At 43.9% G+C, this 21112-nt stretch overlaps 1 protein-coding gene and 1 pseudogene across 1 annotated transcript in view; both read left to right on the top strand.

Annotated features, from left to right (window-relative positions):
* Positions 1-850: 850 nt before the first annotated feature.
* Positions 851-21112, top strand: part of RNF169 (ring finger protein 169) — an 84776-nt gene continuing 64514 nt past the window's right edge. Inside the window, exon 1 of the mRNA XM_055121975.1 lies at positions 851-1202. Within this exon, the coding sequence (XP_054977950.1) occupies positions 851-1202 (352 nt within the window). The remainder of the gene's footprint in view (positions 1203-21112) is intronic.
* Positions 11852-11973, top strand: LOC129400713 (small nucleolar RNA SNORA51; annotated as a pseudogene).

The raw sequence follows: 21112 nt of genomic DNA on the forward strand, positions 1-21112 counted from the left end.
GTCTGAAAGGAGGGTGGAAAACAGTAACTTTAGTTTTGTTTCTGCGGAATGCAGATATTTACATCGGGCAGTTGAATAAGCAGGGCTGGGAGGTTTGGACCGTAAATATCAATCACTTCGGGAGTTTCAGCTGGGGGGTAGCTTGTGGGAAGCTGGCCAAGTAAGAAAGGCTTAGAGGAGCACTCACAAGCCCTCGACGAAAGGTCGGGGTAGGGCTCTAGGAAGAGGTTGAAGAGCCCAGGAAGTAAGCAAGCAAGCAAGCAAGCAAGCAAACAAACAAACAACAACAACAACAAAACCCAGGAAAAATATGATTTGGCCAGCGAAGAGAGGCGAGTTTCAGGAAGGGATGTGGAGTGGGAGGATATGGAGATGAGATGATAACGGAGGAGAAGCTGTTATTTTGGGCAGTCGTTGCTGGTCACAGCAAGCCTGGTCTCAGCTAAGCCTCTCTCTCCAGAAATGAAGCACTCAGGTCTGGGTCTGGACAATTCGCATTCCCACTTTCCCTCCATCCCCCCACCCCCAGTCACGTCAACCTCAGTTATCGGGGGTATTTGCAAGAGTGTTAACTGCTTCGTGAAGTTCAGTTATCGCGCAGCATTTCCAAATAAATCGCCCCCGCTCCCCCCACTCGATTTGGTTCAACAAGGGAAACTGCAGAGAGCCGCGGCCCACGACCAGCTCTAGAAAGGCTGCGTTCCATATTAATGAGGCGTCCCTTCCCGCCAATCAGCGGCGGGCAGAGCGCTTCCTGGGCCCTAGGCACCGCCCCCTCATGAATATGCAGCGGGCGCCCCGCCCCCGCCCTCCCCGCCTCCCCCGCCCCTCGGTTGGCACGGGAAGCAAGATGGCGGCGGCGGGCCCGAGTACGCGCGGCTGTGCGGCGGCGGCGGCGCTGGCGCGGCGGCGCCGGCGCGGCCGCTGGGACGAGGCGGCGGCGGCCCCGAGCGGGGCGTCGCCGCGGCCCGAGGAGCCGGGCTGCGCCGGCTGCCGCGGGAGCCCGCGGGGCGCGGCGGCCCTGCCGTGCGGCCACTCGCTGTGCCGGGGCTGCGCCCAGCGCGCCGCCGCGGGCCCGGGCTGCCCGCGCTGCCGCCGTCGGGCCCGCCGCGACGGCCAGGCCGAGGCGCGGGCCGAGCGCGCCGCCGCCGCCGCGGGGCCCGGGCCGGAGCAGGAGCCGCGCGCCGAGCCCGCCGAGCCAGGTGCGGTGTCCCCCGTCTCCGCGGGGGCCCGGCGGGGGGAGGCGGGGCCCGGGGCCGCCCGCGCCTTACGTAAGTCCGAAGTTTGGAGGCGGCGTGGCAGTCCCCGGACAAGTTGGGGGCGCGCGGGGAGGGCGCGCGCGCGGCGGGGGTGGATTCGTAGTTTGATTTCGCAGGGAAGGGGGTGGTTGCGGGGCGGATCAGAGGCAGGGCTTGGCTTTAGCGTGGGGGAAAAAGTCGGGCGGAGGGGGTGGTCGCCGGGCCCTGGGGGCCGGGGGCTGCCCCCGGGGCCGGGCCGGGCCGGGCTGGGCGGGCCGGGTGGAGTGAGGGTGCGGAGCGGGCTAGCGGTGCCGCCGCCGGGGGAGAGTGGGTGGGGAGGCGCTCACGTGTCGGTTCGTGCCGAAATCGTGGAAAATACCTGCCGAGCGCCGAGTCCGGTACCTAGAGGGGAAGCAGCCCGTGCCAGCTGTTTACACCGAGCGTGTTGTGGTCACGCACGCCTGTAGCGCCCGACTGTGACGAGAGGAAGAGCAAAGGCAGAAACAAACAAACCAGGTCCCCTTTGGACGGGGTCTGAAAGTTTGGACGGAGGTGGATGGGCGTGCGGGGGCGGGGGCTGCTGCCCGCTCTGCTGCTCCTCCCCCCCCCCCCCCCCGCAATTAAAAGTCTCTTGCAGAACCGTTGCCGTCAGCTTCTTTGCTTCGCTCCCCGCCTGCAGCCTCGCCACGCCGCTGGTGAGCTGTGACAGAGGACGGGGCCGTGGGGAAACACCAAACAGAACCCGCCTCTAACGGGACGCGGGTGCAGGGGGGGTGCACTTGGTAGTGGTGGTTGTTGCTCGACGCCCCCAGTCGACACTCCAGCGACAGCTCTCGGGCAGAAAAGTGCTGATCCAAGAGGAGATTTCTAAGAAGTAACGGGGGGGGGGGCGGGGGGCCCGTCTGTGTACGCCCTGGTTCTACGGGGCATGGCCGCGTCTGCCCGCAGCAGCCCGGGCAGCGTGCTGAGGGCGGGGTTTCGGTTCAGCGGACCCCGCCACTGCCAAGGAACCGTCTGTGTCTCTGCGTCGTGCTCACCGTGATCCTTACTCTTCCTCGCTCTCTATCTCCTTCTCTTTCTCTCTTTGGTTTTGGGGCCACACCCCGCGGTGCTCAGGGCTTACTCCTGGCAGTGCACTCAGGGATCACTCTTGGTGTGCTTGGGGGAATCACATGGGCTGCGGGGATCGAACCCGGGTCAGCTGCGTGCAAGGCAAGCACCCTGCTATGGCTCCGACCCCGTTTACAACATTCTTACAGATAAGTACTGTCAACAGGGGGAACGGGTGCCTCCCGAGAGGTGTTCCGGGGGTACCCTGCGATACCCAGCCGGCCCGCTAGGCGGCAGGCGACACTGGGGCGGCCGTGGGTGCCCGGGATCAAACCCCGAGGCGCTAGCGTATGCCCTAACCCCCTATATTTGACTGGTACTAATTTGTTTAAATGGGGGGGGGGTCACGCCTGGCTGTGCGAGGGATCCTCGCTGTGCCCAGGGGACCCTAGACTGTGCCCGGAATCTAAGCAGGCTTGCTTGCATGCAAGGCAAGCGCTTTAACTCCTGCCCGCCTACCTGGTACTTGACTTTTTATTCTGTGTGTGCGGAGCAGTGGAGTGTAGAGAGGTTAAGTAACTCGTTTAGGACACGGACGGAATTCTGATTCCTGCTCGAGTTAGGGAATAAGGTCTATAACCTAAACATCTAAGTTGTTGATGCCGAGTGACGATCTCATAAACTAATTTGCTTCAATTTGGAGATTCTGGTTTAAAGATCTGGATACCTTACTAGACCAGCTGATTGTATGGTTGGTTGCTTTCATTCCCAAAGCATGGCCACCTTTCTGAAGTAGTATGGCTCAATGACTTGTGTGATCTCTTTCTTAAAGAAGTTTGTCATAAAACGTGTGCATGTGTATGACTGGGGTCAGGGAGAGACTGCCCGCCTGAGGTGGAGGGCTTGACTATGGAGGTGGAGGTGCAAGGCCCTAAGGTTGGTCCTCAGCACTGATCTACCTCCCACGCCCCCCAGCACCACTACCCCCTGTGGCCCAAGTGGCGCCAGCAGCCCACACACAGCTGAGTTCCACTAGGGCTTTGGCCCCTGAATTGGATAGTGTCCGTGACTGAGGAAAATGACATGAAATGAGATTCCGCATTAGCATCTGCTGGGTCACCAGGTACATTTTAGTTTATAAAATGAGGACCACAAGGAAAGTTACTTCCTCTTAAATGTACTTGTTGAATCTTGCTTAAAGATTTATAGAAGAATATTGCTAGAGTTTGGGAATTATCTTCTAGCTTCAGCAGATGCCTGGACTCATTATTTGAGGTTATAAACTGTACTTTTTATTTAAAATGGTAATGGGCAGTGTGTTCACATGTTTCAGACAAAAATGTAAGAAAGTGTGCAGCTTAAAGTTCCCCCTAGTTCTTTTCTTATTTCCTACTCCCACCAAAGTTTTTTTTATGCTTATACACGGACATTTGAGTATTTTATTTTTGATCTTCTTACACAGAAGGTTGTTTATTCCACACTGCTCTGTAACTTATTTTATATAACAATTACATGTTAGAAGTCTTTTCTTATCCTTACATAGATTTCTTCACTACTTGTACTTGCAATAAATTTCATTAAATGTATATAGACTTAATTAACCATATATTATTGGATAGTAAATTCATTTACAGTTTGGGGCTATTATAAATGATTGCTTATAAAATCAGTGCCATATGTATGTATATATCATTATATACATGCCTATTTTAATGGAGAAGCGACTTGTAGATTTTACCAGACTCTCAAAGAGTTGCAAAAAACGAAAAAGAGGAGGTTTAGAGATAACAGCAGGTAGGGTGCTTTGCTGAACATGGCCAGCCCAGGTTCAATCTCTAGTACCCCATGTGGTCGCCAAGCACCACCAGGAGTGATTCCTGAATGCTGAGCCAGGATAATCCCTGAGCACTACTGGGTATGGCCCCAAAACAAAAATAGCAAGAATAAAAAACATTAATCATTGTTTTAATCTATATCACTCATTCTACAGAAGAGAGAACCAGAGCAGAGAGACCAGGAGTCAGAGAGAGACTGCAGTGGATAGGGCACTTGCCCTGGAATTGGCCCACCTAGGCTCGATTCCCAGCACCTTACTAGTTCCCCTATCTGCTAGGAGTGATCCCTGAGCACAGAGCCAGGGGTTAACCCAGTATGGGGCGTGAGTGGCCCCCAAGCAAAACAGAAGGGAGAGGTCAGCTATGTGTTATTAGCAGATAAGTGGGATGAAAGGGTAACCCATTAAGAAAGGCTAAAACATCTAAAACATAACCTTATTCACTGTTAAGAGTACATGATGTAAAAAACTAAAAAGAAACTTTTTGTTGTTGTTGTTGCTTTTTGGGTCACACCTGGCGATGCACAGGGGTTACTCCTGGCTCTGCATTCAGGAATTACCCCTGGCAGTGCTCAGGGGACCATAATGGATGCTGGGAATTGAACCCGGATTGACCTTGTGCAAGGCAAATGCCGTACCCGCTGTGCTATTGCTCCAGCTCCAGAAACGGTTTTCTATACATTTACTTATGCTCTTTCAAATGAAGCACAGCAGGTAGGGGTTTGCCGACCTGGGTTCGATTCTTCCATCCCTCTTGGAGAGCCCGGCAAGCTACCGAGAATATCCCGCCCACATGGCAGAACCTGGCAAGCTACCTGTGGTGTATTTGATATGCCAAAAACAGTAACAAGCCTCACAATGGAGATGTTACTGGTGCCCGCTCGAGCAAATCGATGATGAATCACTTCCTTTTTTTTTTTTTTGCTTTTTTGGGTCACACAGAATGGTTACTCCTGGCTCGTGCACTCAGAAATTACTCCTGGAGTAATTTCTCAGGGGACCATTTGGGATGCTGGGAATCGAACCTGGGTTGGCTGTGCTATTGCTCCAGCCCCTGAATAACTTCTTTAAGCTTAAAAATCTGAATACCTTACTAGGCCTGCTGATTGTATGGTATTTTAAATGTAAAGAGAGTCCTCACTCATTGATTTTGAAAAATATTTTTACCATGTGGATATAAGTAGTTATATTTACAACTACCTATTGAGCGCCTAAGTCTCAGATTAACTGATGAATATTAGTTCATTTAGTCTTTAGAAAAGAGAACTTAGTCTAGAAAAGAGAACTATCATTCTAAACTATACTGCCTTTAAACTTGAAACCAAAATAATTTTAGAATACTTCTTCTCTGAAGAATCGTGAGAAGAGGGTGATATGATTGTAAGTTGGCAATCAAAACATTTTATTTGTAGTGTTAAAAATATATTTCAAAATTGAATAGATAGGACTCAGTGTAGAGTGTATGCTTCACATGTGTAAGATCCTGGGTTTGATCCTTGGCACTGGAAAGAAAATAAGGAAAAAATATTGAAGTCTCATCATCCCAACTTCCCTGTTCAGTTAAGGTTGACACATAGATTTAAAAAATTTCCTCTTTCTATGAAAAGCAAGTGGTTCTGGTTTATTACTCAGTTGGCAGACAATGTTTGCTTTGTGTGCATCCTGAGTTGCAATTAGGGCTAATACATAATGAAGCCATGTGATCTTAGTATGAAGGGATAGGAATTCCCCTCCTTAGGATTTGTTCCAAAATGTCTAAAATGACTCACCCTTTTATCTTGAGTGACACATACTCCAGAATTTGAGAGTGTTATACAGGAACTGCTGTGTTGTGCTAATGCAGGAAACATTTGCCTTGTGTTTATGGTTTTATTTTTAACTTTTTTTGGAGGAAGGTGGAGTTGGTGGGTGTGTGCGGGGATTGAACATTAGACATTACATAAAAGTAACACTTTGTAGCACTGAGCTACATCCCAGGGTGAGTGTGTGTGTGTGTGTGCGCGCGCGCGTGCGCGTGCACAAAGAGATGACCTCATCTTGTATTCTTTTTATTTTTTTTAACCTCACCTTATATTCCACCAACAAAACATCACTTACCATGGAAGGAATAGCTCAACCCTATAGAGTTCACAGGTTAAGCAGCAGTGTTTTTGTTTGTATTTTCACTCTGATTTATAGTTAATTTCAGAATAGTTTACCTTGTGTTCATTCATATCTAAGTTTACTTGAGTGTAGGCTATACGGTATTTATCAGATTTCATTCTACTACGTCATTGAGCATGTTCGGGGCACACATAATGTAAGATAATGTAATAAAAATGGTGGACTGGAGCTGGTTCCTGTTCTTTAAGATCCCATAGTCTGATTTGGGAAATAGCTTTTCAGATAACAATGCAAAATGGATGTGAGGTAAATGCATGATGTCAGGAGAGTCTAGGAATGGGGTAACTGATCATTTGGAGGAAATGTAGGGGAGACATTTGAACTGTATATTGAAAAAAAAAGTGGAAGTTTTCGAGTTGAGGGAGGAGGAGATGGCCATTCCAGGCAGAAGAACCAACATGGATAAAGGCATGAGGTTTCTTGGCATACTTAGGGACTGTCAAGAAGTTAAATATAGATGGATTATGGGACTGGAATGGAAAGAAATTGCAGAAGTTGTATCATTAACGACATTGTGTGTCATGCTAGAAGAATTTAAGAGTTTATAGACAGTGGAGAGTATCTGTCTTAAAGATTTTGTTTGTTTTTGGGTGACACCAGCCATGCTTAGGGCTTACTCCTGACTTTATGCGCAGAGATCATTTCTAGTGGTACTTGGGGGAACATAAGAGTTGTCCATGTGTAAGGCAAGTGCCTTAGCTGTCACACTATCTCCCCAGGCCCTGTCTTAAAGATTCTTAAGTAGTGGATGACATTGCTATAAAGTGATTATAAGAGAGAATATTGATTGGAGTGTGGAGGCAAGCTGCGAATAGAAGCTGGAGGAAGGGAGACCTGCTAGCATACTATTTTAATGCAGGCAAGAGAAAAAGAGGGACTGGACCAAAGTGACTGAGGATATTTCTTTCAGCCATTCATTAATTTACTGACAAATTGAAGGACTTCTGTGAGCTAGGCAGTGGGACTAAAATAGAATTAAACTATGTTTTTGGTCTCAAAGTGTAGTTGGAAAGATTGATAAACATGCAACGAAAATGTATAATAATTGCAATAATAATTGTAAGATCCGATTGTAGAAGGAAATATGGTATAAATAGTGCAGGTTAGTAGAACAGGATCAGGAGACAGATTACCTGGATTGAATTCCAGTTTTGCCATTAGTAGCTGTGTATCATTGACCACATTGTTTAACTTGTATTTCATTTCAGAAGTAGGTCTAATAAGGATCACAAAATCATAAGATTTTGGTTAAGACCAATGAGTTATTATAATGCTTGACATACAATAACATCACTTATAGACTCAGTGTTAGCTGCTTTCAAAGACCAGGCCCCAGCTCACATCGATCAGGAATGGCTTTAGTGAAAGATACTTGTGCAAGAGTATTCAGTGGGCGCATGCCATGTATATTGTACTATTTTTCTGGCTCCATCCCCTGGATTGTAATATAGAAATGTAGCTACAACCTGATGATGCCTCAGCCACTTGAAGAAACAAAGTATACAAAAGACATTCTCATACTTAAAGAATTCTTAAAGGGATTCTTAAAGAAGAAGCCATCTGAAATGAACCGATCATTAAAAATGACAGTGCTTGGTTGAAAGCTGCGTACCAAAAATAGACTATACACCAAACATGATGGCCACTCAATACCTCTACTGCAAACTACAACATTGAACAGGAGAGAGAACAAAAGGGAATGCCCTGCCGCAGAGGCAGGGTGGGGTGGTGAGTGTTGGGGTGGGGGTGGTGGGAGGGATACTGGGAACACTGGTGGAGGAGAATGGGCACTGGTGGAGGGGTGTAAACCAAATGCAAACATGAAAGTTCATAAGTTTGTAACTGTACCTCACGGTGATTCACTAATAAATTTTTTTTTAAAAATTAGAAATTTAGTTGCAATGGCCAGGAAAAATTTAAGTAGTGGTTAAATTTGTCATTAAAAAATGATATTGTGGTAAAATAAATGACAATGCTTATTAGCAGGAGGAGTATAGCTCTAAGACCTGGGGCTAGTAAAATGACAAAAGATAATTTAATGGAGTGACTATATTTTAAGTGATGAAAGTCATTAAAGGGTGGACCTTCCAAAAAAAGACTTAAGACATAAAACAGACACTTCTGAAAAAACAACTCTTGCTGAAAAATGGAGTTTGAAATTTGAGGAAAAGCTCAGTAAATAAGTAATAGTTATAGAGATAAAGATGAATGTTTGGGAATCAGATATGAGGAGATGTCTGAGAATGAGTAAGATGACAGAAAGGTAACAGGAAATGAAGGGCTGATGAAGAAAATCCAACTTTTTTTTTTCTTTTTGGGTCACACCCTGCGATGCTCAGGGGTTACTCCTGGCTCTGCACTGAGGAATTACTCCTGGCGGTGCTTGGGGGACCATATGGGATGCTGGGAATTGAACCCAGGTCGGCCGCATGCAAGGCAAACATCCTACTTGCTGTACTATTACTCCAGCCCTAAGAAGACCCAATTTCTAACAATAATTCCAGAAGGAGAAACAGAATGAGGGATTTGAAGATGATGGAATCTGAGGAGATGGTATGTCGAGAATTATTTGGAATTAATAAGAAATAACAAGAATTCTAAAGTGTAAGACTCAGAAGGTCCTGGTGGAATTAAAAAGAACAAGATGGAACCCCTCTCTACCCCAAAACCTCATACTAAAATACACTACAGTAAAACTGCAGAACATCAAAGACACTTTAAAGACAGCAGAAAAGAAAGAAGGGAGCAGTCATCAGACAAAGAGCAGATGTCACTTCATCAACAAGAGGCCCGAGGAAAATAGATTATCTTCCAAGTGTTGAAAGAGATTTGAGTTTCATACTCAGTTCAAGGATTCAAAGTTGAGGACAGGATAAAATATAAATATTTTCAGATAGAAAAATAAGAATTTACTGCTTATTGAAGAACCATTCTGAAAAATATACCTCAGAAAAGTACAGCTTCAGAGAAAGTAGGATATAAGAAGTCAGAATGAATAAACCAATATTAACTATGAAACAGATAAATATGACTAATTTCTAGGGGCTAAAACCAAGGTAGATATAAAATACTAGGGAAATTGGAGATGTCAGCTGGGAGGGAAAGTGATCAAGATGAGTTTTAAGTTTCTAAATATAGTTTAGAAGACTAGAGATATTGATGAAAATGCTTTAAGCTTCCACTCAGATGCATATTAAAAATTTAAAGAGTACCAAAAACTGCAATATATCACTTGATGTACTGCACATACACAGAGCCATACACTTGCCCAATTTAGAGACTATATACTTTTAAATAAATGTGGAACATGTATATAATTAGGCACAAGACATTTCAACAAAGACCAAAGATAACTTTATAAATCATGCTGTCTGACCTCAAACAGTGAAAGGAGAAATTTATGGCAGAACTGTTGCCAGTTTCTCCCACCAATCTATGTTTGGAAGTTAGAAAAGGAAAAAAAAACCAAAGACATTTAAATAATGTTGGGGAAAGAATGAAATCAAGAGCCCTGGTGCTGCTCAGGGGCTACTACCAGAAAATACTTAGGCTTGAATAACAAGAAACTATGCCAGAGTCCATAAAAAATGGCCAGACAATAGAGGAAAGTTTAAGTGCTTGCACTATATTAGATTAAACCTTGTTTTGGGGGAGATCATACCCAGAGGGAATCATGTGGTATTGGGATTGAATGCAAAGCACCTGCTGCAGCCCTTTGAGCTGTGTCCCCGACCCCATAAATTTTTTCGTTGTTATTGTTGCTTTTTGGGTCACACCCGGTGATGCTCAGGAGTTACTCCTGGCTTTGCACTCAGGAATTGCTCCTGGACCATATAGGATGCTGGGAATTGAACCCTGGTCGGCCGCATGCAAGGCAACGCCCTACCTGCTGTACTATTGCTTTAGCCCATCTTTTTGTTGTTGTTGTTGTTGTTGGGGGAACAGTGTTTATTATTACAGTTATTGCAGTTCATCCCACCAAAGTGCCACAAGACTTTCCACCACTATCCATGTGCTACTTCCAGCTTCACCTCTTGTTTTATCCCACTCCTCCCCCAAGTGCCTGGTAATCTCAGGTTTGCAATTCAAGGTCAAGGGGTTGCCATTATTTGATATTCTATTCCCTCGTTCTCTTTTCCTTCCTTCCTTTTTTTTTTTTTAAATTTTATTTTTTAATTGAGTCACCGTGAGAATAGTTACAGGGCTTTTAGGATTGAGTCTCAGTCATACCATGCTCAAACACCCATCCCCCCACCAGTGCACAGGTCCCACCACCAATAACCCCAGCATATCCCCCCTCCCAATCCCCCTCTGCCTGTGCGGCAGATGATTATCACTTTACTCTTCTTACTTTGGTTACATTCAATTTTTGACAGGAAACTCACTACCATTATTTGGAGTTTTTCCCCCAACAATCAGATCTGTTGGAATGGCATCATTAGATTGTATGTTTTCTACTGTTGGTAACAAAGAGCATATAATGTTGCACGGTTGTGAAAGCGGCAGCCTAGATTTGGAATTCTGGTATTAAGTTCATCTTAAGATACACTGATTATTTGTTTGGGGCCATTCTTGGCAGTGCTTAGGATTTTCTCCTGCCTCTGTACTCGGGGATCACTCCTGACAGTGCTTGGGGGACCATTTCGGGGTCAAACTGGAGTTGGTCATTTGCAAGACAAGTGCCCGATCTGCTGTGCTCTTTTGCCCAAGAAACTGTGTGTGTTAAAAAAAAAAAAAGCAATTTTTTTTAAACCAAGAGTAGCACTATTATTTTTCTACCACTTAGAATTTTAACCTTCACTGAAATTTAAAGAGTTGTCGTCTCACTCATGTTTATTAAGGGAAAAGAAGCCATTCAAATTTTTTGTGATTTCCATGTTGGATCTAAGTCTTCTAAATAACATTTGACTGAATAGCAGAGTTGGTTTTTTTTTTTTTTTCTTTTTGGGTCACACACACAGGGGTTACTCCTGGCTTTATACTCAGGAATTACTCCTGGTGGTACTCAGGTGACCATATGGGATGCTGGGAACCGAGTTCGGGTCGGCTGCGTGCAAGGCAAATATCCTACCCGCTGTGCTATTGCTCCAGCCCCTGAAGAGCAGTGGTTTGAGTTTTTCTATGTTGTATTGTTTCCTTGGTTATTAAGAGCATTGGTGATACAACATTTTAAAAAATGATAGTACAGCAGGTAGGGTGTTTGCCTTGCACTCAGCTGACCTGGGTTCAGTTCCCAGCATCCTATATGGTCCTCTGAGCACAGCCAGGAGTAACCCCTGTTCATCGCCGGGTGTGACCCAAAAAGCCAAAAAAAAAAAAAAAATAGGGGCTATACCAAGTTGTACTGGGGCTGTGCTCAGGGGCCACTGCAATGCTGGCTCAGTGATGCTTGTGGGGACCAAGCATCAAAAAAAAAAAAAAAATGAAATCACAACTTTGTATTTTAAGCCACTCCCTCCCTTTTTTTTAAATGGAAAAAATAAGCTTAAAGGTAAAATGATAATTTGATCACATTAAAACCAACCACTCAATGATGAAAGCTAATGTCCAGTAAGATTAGATAAAGGGCCTCCTGGTGCTTGCCGCAGGCTGTGTATGTAGAGAGTATGCAGAGTAAACCCGCCCCACGGACAGCTCAGCCAGGCCTTTTTCCAGGTCTGTATTGTGACAGGTGGGGTAGGGACATGGGAAACAGGAAAGATAAGCTGCAGATTGGAGAGAGAGATGCTTGCTGTGAAGTAACTGGCAAAAGGTCAATGTCAGAATACTGAGAGAGGGCCAGTGAGATGGTGCAGGGAGCAGGGCACACACCCAGCCATTGGAGGCACTGAGGTAGATTGCTGGCGCCTGATGCTCCCATGGCCGAGCCCCATGATCTAGGGATGAGCCTGAGCCTCCAGGTCTGCACCCATCAGCTGTGCTGTGAGGTGGAAATGGCCCTGCTTAAGGGGGGGTATATATATTTTTATATTTATGTATGTACATGGGTTTGAGTAGATGTTTCACAGAAGAGGAAAATTGAAAGTCCAACAAACAGTGGTAATGGAATGGTGTTCAGTATCATGAGTAATCAGGGAAATGCAAATGAAATCAACGAGAGACCATTAGTCTGGTATAATTTATGATTGATTAATTATGTGATAATGAGAAAACTTTCTGCTGGGGGAATGTATGTTTGTATAGCCATCTAAGTTGAAGTAATATATTCCTTGCCAGGTGGTACTTCCATTAATAGGCATGTGTTCCAGCAAAACTTTATATTGGATGTGAATGTATGCACACATCATGAATTACAGAAAATCCTGCTCATTGTACGTTACTGGAGGAACTGCGGGAAGAAGTAGTGGCAGTTGTCTTTGATAGGAAAAGGGATTCAGGGTGAAGTTGTGATTGAGGTGGTTACCGTCTCACAAGAGAAAACTTGTTCATGATTGTATAGTTTCAGTCAGACTTCACTTGCTTTTTTTTTTTTTTTTTTTGGCTTATTAAGAAAAGCTTCTCAGTAGGGTTTTGGAGTAATCTTCATACAGTGGAAAGGAGTGAAAACGTTCTGAGAAGAGAAATGGGCATGTATAAAGGGCGAGGAGGGAAGGTGGATTGAGAGAATGATAGGAAATATGCCTGGTGATAGATTAGGTGCTGGTTATAAATATTTTTTTTTCTTTTTACTTTTTGGGTCACACCTGGAGATGTGGTTACAGGGGTTACTCCTGGCTCATGCACTCAGAAATTACTCCTGGCAATGCTCAGGGGACCATATGGGATGCTGGGAATCGAACCCAGGTTGGCTTCGTGCAAGGCAAACACCCTACCCACTGTGCTATCGCTCCAGCCCCAGGTTATAAATCTTGGAGGTAGTAGGCAGCTAATAAAACTTACTATGCAAGTTTAAATACTGGTAGGTATGAAGCCAGCAGGTGTAGATTTAAATACTGCAGTGGTGTCAAATCTCCCACTTTTCACAATGTGATATAATTTCATTTTGTCTATAATGAATGATTCTTCACCTTCACATGGTTTTGCACTGGCTTGGTGGTAGATAGTGATAGGGACATCTACATAGTCTTGAGATCCAACCACGGGTAACCAATGAATGTGAAGTCCAAGCCTTCCTGAGACATACATTATACCTGCATTCATTGTGTACTTCCTGTTGCTTGGACTGGCCTGATCCAATGTGTGTTGCCCAGTTGTGGCTGTTATTTGGGCCATTACCGGGTTCAGTAGGGCTTTTGGATCCCTCAACAAGGATTAGGTTCTATTCTTGTCTAGTAACTGCTTTTGCAAATCCTTGCTGATCTCTAGTTTTTTACCTTGTCTTTAACCCATGTTGTATGGGTTTGAGTTGTGTAACAGACCACCATGATCTGGGTGGCTTATAAACTTAGCTGTGTCCCACAGCTCTGGATGCTGATAGTCAGAAACCAGTATTCCAATAGGTGGCCTGTCTGGTGCAGCCTACCTCCTTGTTCATAGGTACCACTTGGGAGAAAGGTCCGGAGAGTTTCCTGGGATCTCTTTTATAAGGATATGAATCCAGTCCTTATGAGGTCTCTGTCCTCATTAGCTTAAAGACCTTAAAGACCTCTTCTCCCTTCAGACATTAGCTTAAAGACCTCTTCTCCCTTCAGACATTAGCACGTTGGGAATTAGATTTCAGTGTACAAATTTGGGCAGACACAAACATGCAATGGATAGCATGAGGGGCTGCCTTACAGTGGCCACCAGACTGGTTGAAGTCTATTTGCTTTTTTTTTTTTTTTTTGGTAACTAAAGTTTTACTGGAACACACCATGCTCATCTTGTCTGTGTCTGCTTTCATGCTCTGACAGCAGAGCTGAGCCATTGTAACAGAAACCAAACGGAGAGTGTGTGCTGTTGGACCCCAAGCTCACACACACTCGGGCATATTTGTAAAGTAAGGCACAAATAAGGTTTACCCTTTAAATTAAGGGAGCAAAGCAGAACTTGGAATTTAAATATTCTCATTAAATTTTAGTTGTAGTTAATAAATGCGATTCATTGGCCCCACTAAGGAAAAAAAATCTGATGCCACCACCACCCCTCTTGAATTCCTTACACTTTCCTTTAAACTTTGACAAAGTTCTTACCCTAATACGGTTAAATGGAATTTTTTTAAATTATAGAAAACCAATATTCAAATATTTAATGACTATTAGTTATATACCTTACATTAAACCCAACACATTAGGTCCTGCTATCTCATTGTAACAATTCTTCTGAGGAAGATGTATTATTTGTTTGGGAAATGAGAAAACTGAGGGTTAGAGAAGTTGTGTCTTATATCACACTAGGTAAAGAAACTCCCACAGTTTTTCCACCTTTAGAGCTTATTAGAGATAGTCATGTGGTTAGTAACTACTATATGAAGTAAAACATGTTTACTTGAGTAAGCAACCCCAGTGAGTTGCTTGGTAGAATTCATGGTAGAATTCTAGAAGCAGTTTTCTGATACCTTATGCAAGGTAGATTCTGCCCAAATCTTACCACGGAAACGGAAAGAATACCCTACTCTCCAAGTGCTCTGGGTAACGAAGGGTCTATGATTTGTCAATAGACTGCTTACATTAATAAAATTAAATGTGGTAGTGATACTGATAGCATGTAGATCATTTAGGATGAACTATAGATTCCTTAATCTGATGTTGAGGGCTCGCTAGAATCTGGCCTGCTTTTCTGGCCTTTACAACTCTAGGCGTTTTCTGGAAAGTTTTCTCTAGAATACTTTCTACAATAACTTCATTATCTAGCCTTCACACTTAATTTTTTCTAAGTGGTATGAAGCATGACATGAAATTTACTGCCTTCACCTTTAACTGTGCAGATTAGCTGTGCCATCACACTTTGCCTTTTTGTTCACAAGAATTATTCTTCCTCCACCTTTTTCCTACCCAAGTTTTACCAGTTAGCCTCAGTTCCACCCCATCTTCTTAAAGCCTGACTCTCCTTCCCAACCCTGTTCTCATCTTCCTGTAGATCCTATTGCAATGCGTGCTAGTCAGACTTACTTGGGTGTTGTTTTGTGTCATTGCATCATCTCTGTGGTCGTTTTAAATTTGTTTTAAATTTTTTTAGGGGCCAAGATAATCTAGGGGGCAGTGTGCTTGCCTGCCATGCAGCAGAGCCCAGTTCAGTTCCTGGCCCCCTGCACACCTCTTGGAGTGACCCCTGAGCACAGAGTCAGGAGTGAGCCCCGAGCATGACAAGTGTGGCCCAACTCCCCCTCCCCCACTCCCGGTCTCCCTAGGAAAAGTAGTGAAACTACCAAGAAATGATCAGTGCTGACCTAGTGTGGATCATGGGGACCTTGTGGTGTCTTGGGAAGGAAGGCTGATATAAACCACTATGGAAAACAGTACACAAGACCCCCCAAATTTAAAGATAGAACTGCCAAATGCAGCATTGCGTTCTCAGAGTGTGTCTGAAGGCAACGGAAGCAGTAACCCGCAGGGATGCCCGCACTGGCATGGTCAGTGCAGCAGGTGATCACAAGTCAAGACGTGGGGAGAGGTTACGGTGCGAGGGGCTTGCTTGCATGCAGCTAACATGTCCCCTTCCTTTCATCCTGGCATTGCATATGGTCACCAAGCTAGGGATAGCCACTGAGCACCGCTGAATTGGGATAATCTTAAGTCTTTGTAGCTAGATAAATGGATAAAGAGTTGTGGTAAATACACAAAATGCAAATAAGTGGTAAATATTTCTAAATGGAATATTGTTCAGCCTTAAAAAATAAGGAAATCCTACCAGTTACAATGTGGTTGGACCATGAGGGCATTGTGTTTAAGCAGACATGGAAAAACAAATAATGATCTTATTTGTGGAGTGTACAAACAAAACAAAACTCATAGAGAAAGAGATCATATTTGTGGTGTCCAGAGACAGGACGGGTGGAGGAAACTAGAGGAGGGCGGGCAATGGGTAGGAACCGCCAGCTGTAAGGTAAATACATGCTAGTGACGTATTGTGAAATGTAGAACTTTCCTGTATGATGTATAAAAAAGTTGCTAAGTGACTAAATTCTAATTTTTCATGACAAGGAAAAAGATGTCTTCTTTTTAAACAATTGCTTCTATATGAGATTAGCTTAACCTATTGTACAAATCATTTCACAACATATATGAATCAAACCATTGTGCTGTAGTCCTTAACTATATATATGAGTGATTTCCAGTTTTTTTTATCATTAAAACAAGGAGAAAAAGGAAAAAGGGAATAATTTAAAGATTAATAGTATAAAAATCTTTTCATGAATTTTTCATAGACTATAGGCATTCCTTGGATATACTGAAGGTTTAATTCAAGACCTCTGCAATAAAATTAATATCTTATAAATTCAGATGCATGAATTTTTTGTTTTCCCAGTATTTATACAAGTTGTTTACACTGTAAGTGCAATAGGATTGTGTCTAGAAAACAGTGTTTACACACTGAAATGTTAAGTGAGCAAATGATGTTGGCAAATGGTGTTGATAACTTGCTGGATGCAGAATTGTCACAGATCTTCAGTTTGGTACAAATATCAGTGAAACCCAATGAAATGAGGTACCTCGTTATTTGGAAAAACAGTCTTTTTTTTTTTTTTTTTTTTTTGTGTGTGTGTGTGTGTGTATGTTCCCACAGCATATCCCTTCCTCATTGCCAGTCCCATCTTGAACTTGCTAATATCCGATGACAATTTTCATGACTCTAATACACATATTATAATTTGATGTGTTATCACTAATATAGTCTACCTTGTTAATAACAGCACTTTTTCCATGCCTTTTCTGTTTATTTAGTTTTTTGTTTGAAATTATATGGCACTTTTAGTTGGGTGACTTGTATCTGCCATTGTCCTAAATGGTTTCCTAACCATCTCTTTTTCCTAACTCATTAAAGCAATATATTAAAAACAAAAATTCTATATACCTTTAGCACAGTGGGTAGGGCGTTTGCCTTGTATGCAGCTGACCTGGATTCAATTCCTCCATCCCTCTCAGAGAGCCCGGCAAGCTACCGAGAGTATCCACCTGCACGGCAGAGCCTGGCAAGCTCCTTGTGGCAAATTTATATGCCAAAAACAATAACAAGTCTCACAATGGAGACGTTACTGGTGCCCGCTCGAGCAAATCGATGAACAACAGGAAGACAGTGTGACAGTGCTATTCTATATATCTTTAATGACATAATAGCAGATATTATTTAGATGATTCATAATGAGCCCATTCTCTCAGTTCCAAACTTTGTTTTTAATTTAAAAAAATTTAAATTAGTGAATCACCATGAGATAAAGTTACAGACTTACAAACTTTCATGCTTGCGTTTCAGTCATACAATGATCGAGTACCCATCCCTCCACCAGTGCCCATTTTCCACCACCAGTGGTCCCACCATCCCTCCCACCACCCCCATCCTGTGGCAGGGTATTCCCTTTTGCTCTCTCTCTCCTTTAGGGTGTTGTGGTTTGCTATAGGCATCATGTTCAGTCTATAGTCTATTTTCAGTTCGTAATCCCCATTCCTAGCAGGCCCACCTAGCACCCTTTGCTTGGTGGTCCCTTCTCTATCTGAGCTGTTTTTTTTCCCCCAGCATGTGAGGCCAGCTTCCAAGCTGTGGAGTAATCCTCCTGAGTACCAAACTTTTAAGTTAGCATAAGTTTTATTTTTTTGCGGGCTGGAGTGATAGCACAGCGGGTAGGGCATTTGCCTTGCATGCGACCGACCTGGGTTTGATTCCTCCAGCTCTCAGAATGCCCGGCAAGCTACCAAGAGTATCCCGCCTGCACGGCAGAGCCTGGTAAGCTACCCATGGCGTATTCAATATGCCCAAAACAGTAACAAGTTTCAGTGGAGACGTTACTGGTGCCTGCTAGAGCTAATTGATGAGCAATGGGATGACAGTGATACAGTGACAGTGATAGAACAATGCAATAAGAATCTTTAAATGTTTTTCTATATTTCTGTATAGAAATTTAAAAGGATTCTTAGGTATTATTAGATCAAAAGTTACTTTCTGTAGATTTTTGGTATGTAGGTGTGGCAGTTTGATTTGATTCATTTTCTATTAAAGGATAATTCTAAAGCGTAATGTACTCTAATGTTATAGGAATTCATAGAGTTGTAAGCAGCCTTAAATGTAGCAATGGGTATTTTAGTAGCTTTTAACTTCTTCCTCATGCATTTAGTTATTCCCAGGTAAACATACTTTATACTTCCTCTTGTAAATTGTGGCTTGGCTTGGGCAAGTGGGTAAATGAACAGTTGCGTCAGTTTAAGAGATTCCTGACTCATCTACACCCTGAAGAGTTAAAGGAGTAAGTTAGAAATAGTGTCTCAAATGGTAACTGCTTGGTTTTTGAACACATTTGTGGTTCACTCTCCATGTTTCTGTTTTACTATTTCTAAGTGGTGTGCTTGACTTAGCACTAAAATTTCTTCCTTCAGACTTATTTTATGTGGCAATAGTGATTCAGAAGTTTGGTGGATAGTATAAGCAGGTAACATTGAGTCCAATCTTGTTCCCTGTGTGTCTCTGTATTCCATATGTTTTGTTGTAGATCAGTGTTTTCCAAAGGAGGTGACACCTCCTTCTGGGTGGCCTCGGAATGATGAGGGAAGGTGTGGAAATAACCTCCGGTACTACCTGGGGAAGTGTGTGTGTGTTGGGGGGTGGGGGGGTGGGACATGATGACTTTCTATTCCTTTGCTTAAATTTGCTTAAAGTGTGGGTTTCCTGGCTTTGGGGAAGTGGGAAAGGGTTGGTGCTAAGTAATCCTGTTTCTGAGTAGGGGGCAGCAGACCACATAAATATCTCCTACTGGGCTCCTTGTCAGTTTCATTGGAGACAATGTAAGTTCATTGTCTTCCTTTTGCAGTTCTACTTCCTTTTGCAGTTCTACTTCTTGCCTTTTTATGATGCAGTACTTAGGTATGTAGTTTTATTATGTTGGACATTCTAGTCTTTTACCTACTCAGTGTCCAGTTCATTAACATATGAACCTCACATTTCTTACCTTTATGGCATCCCTTTTTTCTCCCCGCTTTTTGGGTCACACCTGGTGATGCACAGGGGTTACTCCTGGCTTTGCACACAGGAATTACTCCTGGAGGTGCTCAGGAGACCATATGGCCATTTGGGATGCTGGGAATTGAACCTGGGTCGGCTGCGTGAAGGCAAACGCCCTACCCACTATACTACCATTCCAGCCCTGGCATCCCTTTCTTGATTTTTCAAATGAATAGTCTTGACTTTCATTTTCTTTTTACTTCTCATTCTCTCCTTTACTAGTGATTTGTGGTTTCATTGTGAATGTTTTGTCTTTCCTACTGTTTATGAAGAAGGGAAATTTTGCTTCCGACTGTGATGGAGTAGATTGTTGCAAACCAAAACTCCTGCTGAGAAAAATAAGCCTGCTTTTAAAAAACCCGTGAGGATCATTGGTAGGTTGCCAGTAACACCAGGACTTAGGACATTTGTGGACTGTTGGCAAAGGGCCAGTACAGTACCATGAGGCAAGAGATTTCTGTATGGTGCTGGGAATACCGGAATTGCAGGGTACTCGTAACTTGAGAAGTCAAGATCCCAGAGACAGCATGGCATCCTACTCACAGGTCCACCCCATTACCCTACCCATCTCGACCAGCTTTTTTTCTGTTACTTGCTGTTTCTTACTTAATCTATGCTGCATAAAAGACTGAGAGGTCTCATGGAAAACTACTAAGATCTTGTAAAGCACTCCCTTAGCAGTGATTGTGAAGAAAAAAGTCCAAACCTTCCAAAGAAGGTCATCATGTTTCACACTCTGAGCTGGAGCCTTAAAGGGCTGTAAACTCAGTTAGCCCATAGCTAGCCTTGAATTAGCTCAGGTCCTGACTGGGCTATGAGATGGTCTGACCTCATTCGAATTGTTTGTCAGAACACCTGTGACTCCTCTGTAGGAACAGAACATCTTCCAGAATCTGTGCAGTTTTCCATACACAGTGAGTAGAATTGTAGCACTGTCTTCTCGTTGTTCATTGATTTGCTTGAGTGGGCACCAGTAACGTCTCCATTGTGAGACTTGTTGTTACTGTTTTTGGCATATCGAATACGCCATGGGTAACTTGCCAGGCTCTGCCATTCGGGCAGGATACTCTCGGTAGCTTGCTGGGCTCTTCAAGAGGGACGGAGAAATTGAACCCGGGTTGGTGTGTGCAAGGCAAACACCTTACCCGCTGTGCTATCGCTCCAGTCCACAGTGAGTAGCAGTCTAACAAAATTGACCAGTAAACCAACCAGAGCAGGAATGAAGAGCTGTCTATAAGAAGAGCTGTCTATAAGTAAGACAGTTTATAGACTATAAGCTGTCTATAACTAATTCAGTCTGGAGTTGAAGGGCATTTAGGGTGTTGCTGGTGTTTAATATTATGAGTGGTCTGCAGTGAACATTCCTGTAGATCCACTTGCTGCACAGATATGATACAGCTTTAACATAAAGGATCTCCATGTTCCAGCCTGACTTTGTGATCTTTGTTAATCTGACAACATTTATAGTATCTTCAAATAAGAATGAAATTGACCTTTTTTTTTTTTTTTTTTGCTTTTTGGATCACACCCAGTGATGCTCAGGGGTTACTCCTGGCTCTGCACTCAGGAATTACACCTGGCGGTGCTGGGGAACTATATGGGATGCCAGGGATCTAACCCAGGTTGACCGCGTGTGAGGCAAACGCCCTACCCGTTGTACTATTACTCCAGCCCCCGAAATTGAACATTTTAATGATTTTTTTTTCTTTTTGGGTCACACCTGGCGATGCACAGGGGTTATTCCTGGCTCTGCACTCAG

This window comes from Sorex araneus, chromosome X (genome assembly GCF_027595985.1).
Source record: "Sorex araneus isolate mSorAra2 chromosome X, mSorAra2.pri, whole genome shotgun sequence".
Taxonomy (NCBI): Eukaryota; Metazoa; Chordata; class Mammalia; order Eulipotyphla; family Soricidae; genus Sorex; species Sorex araneus.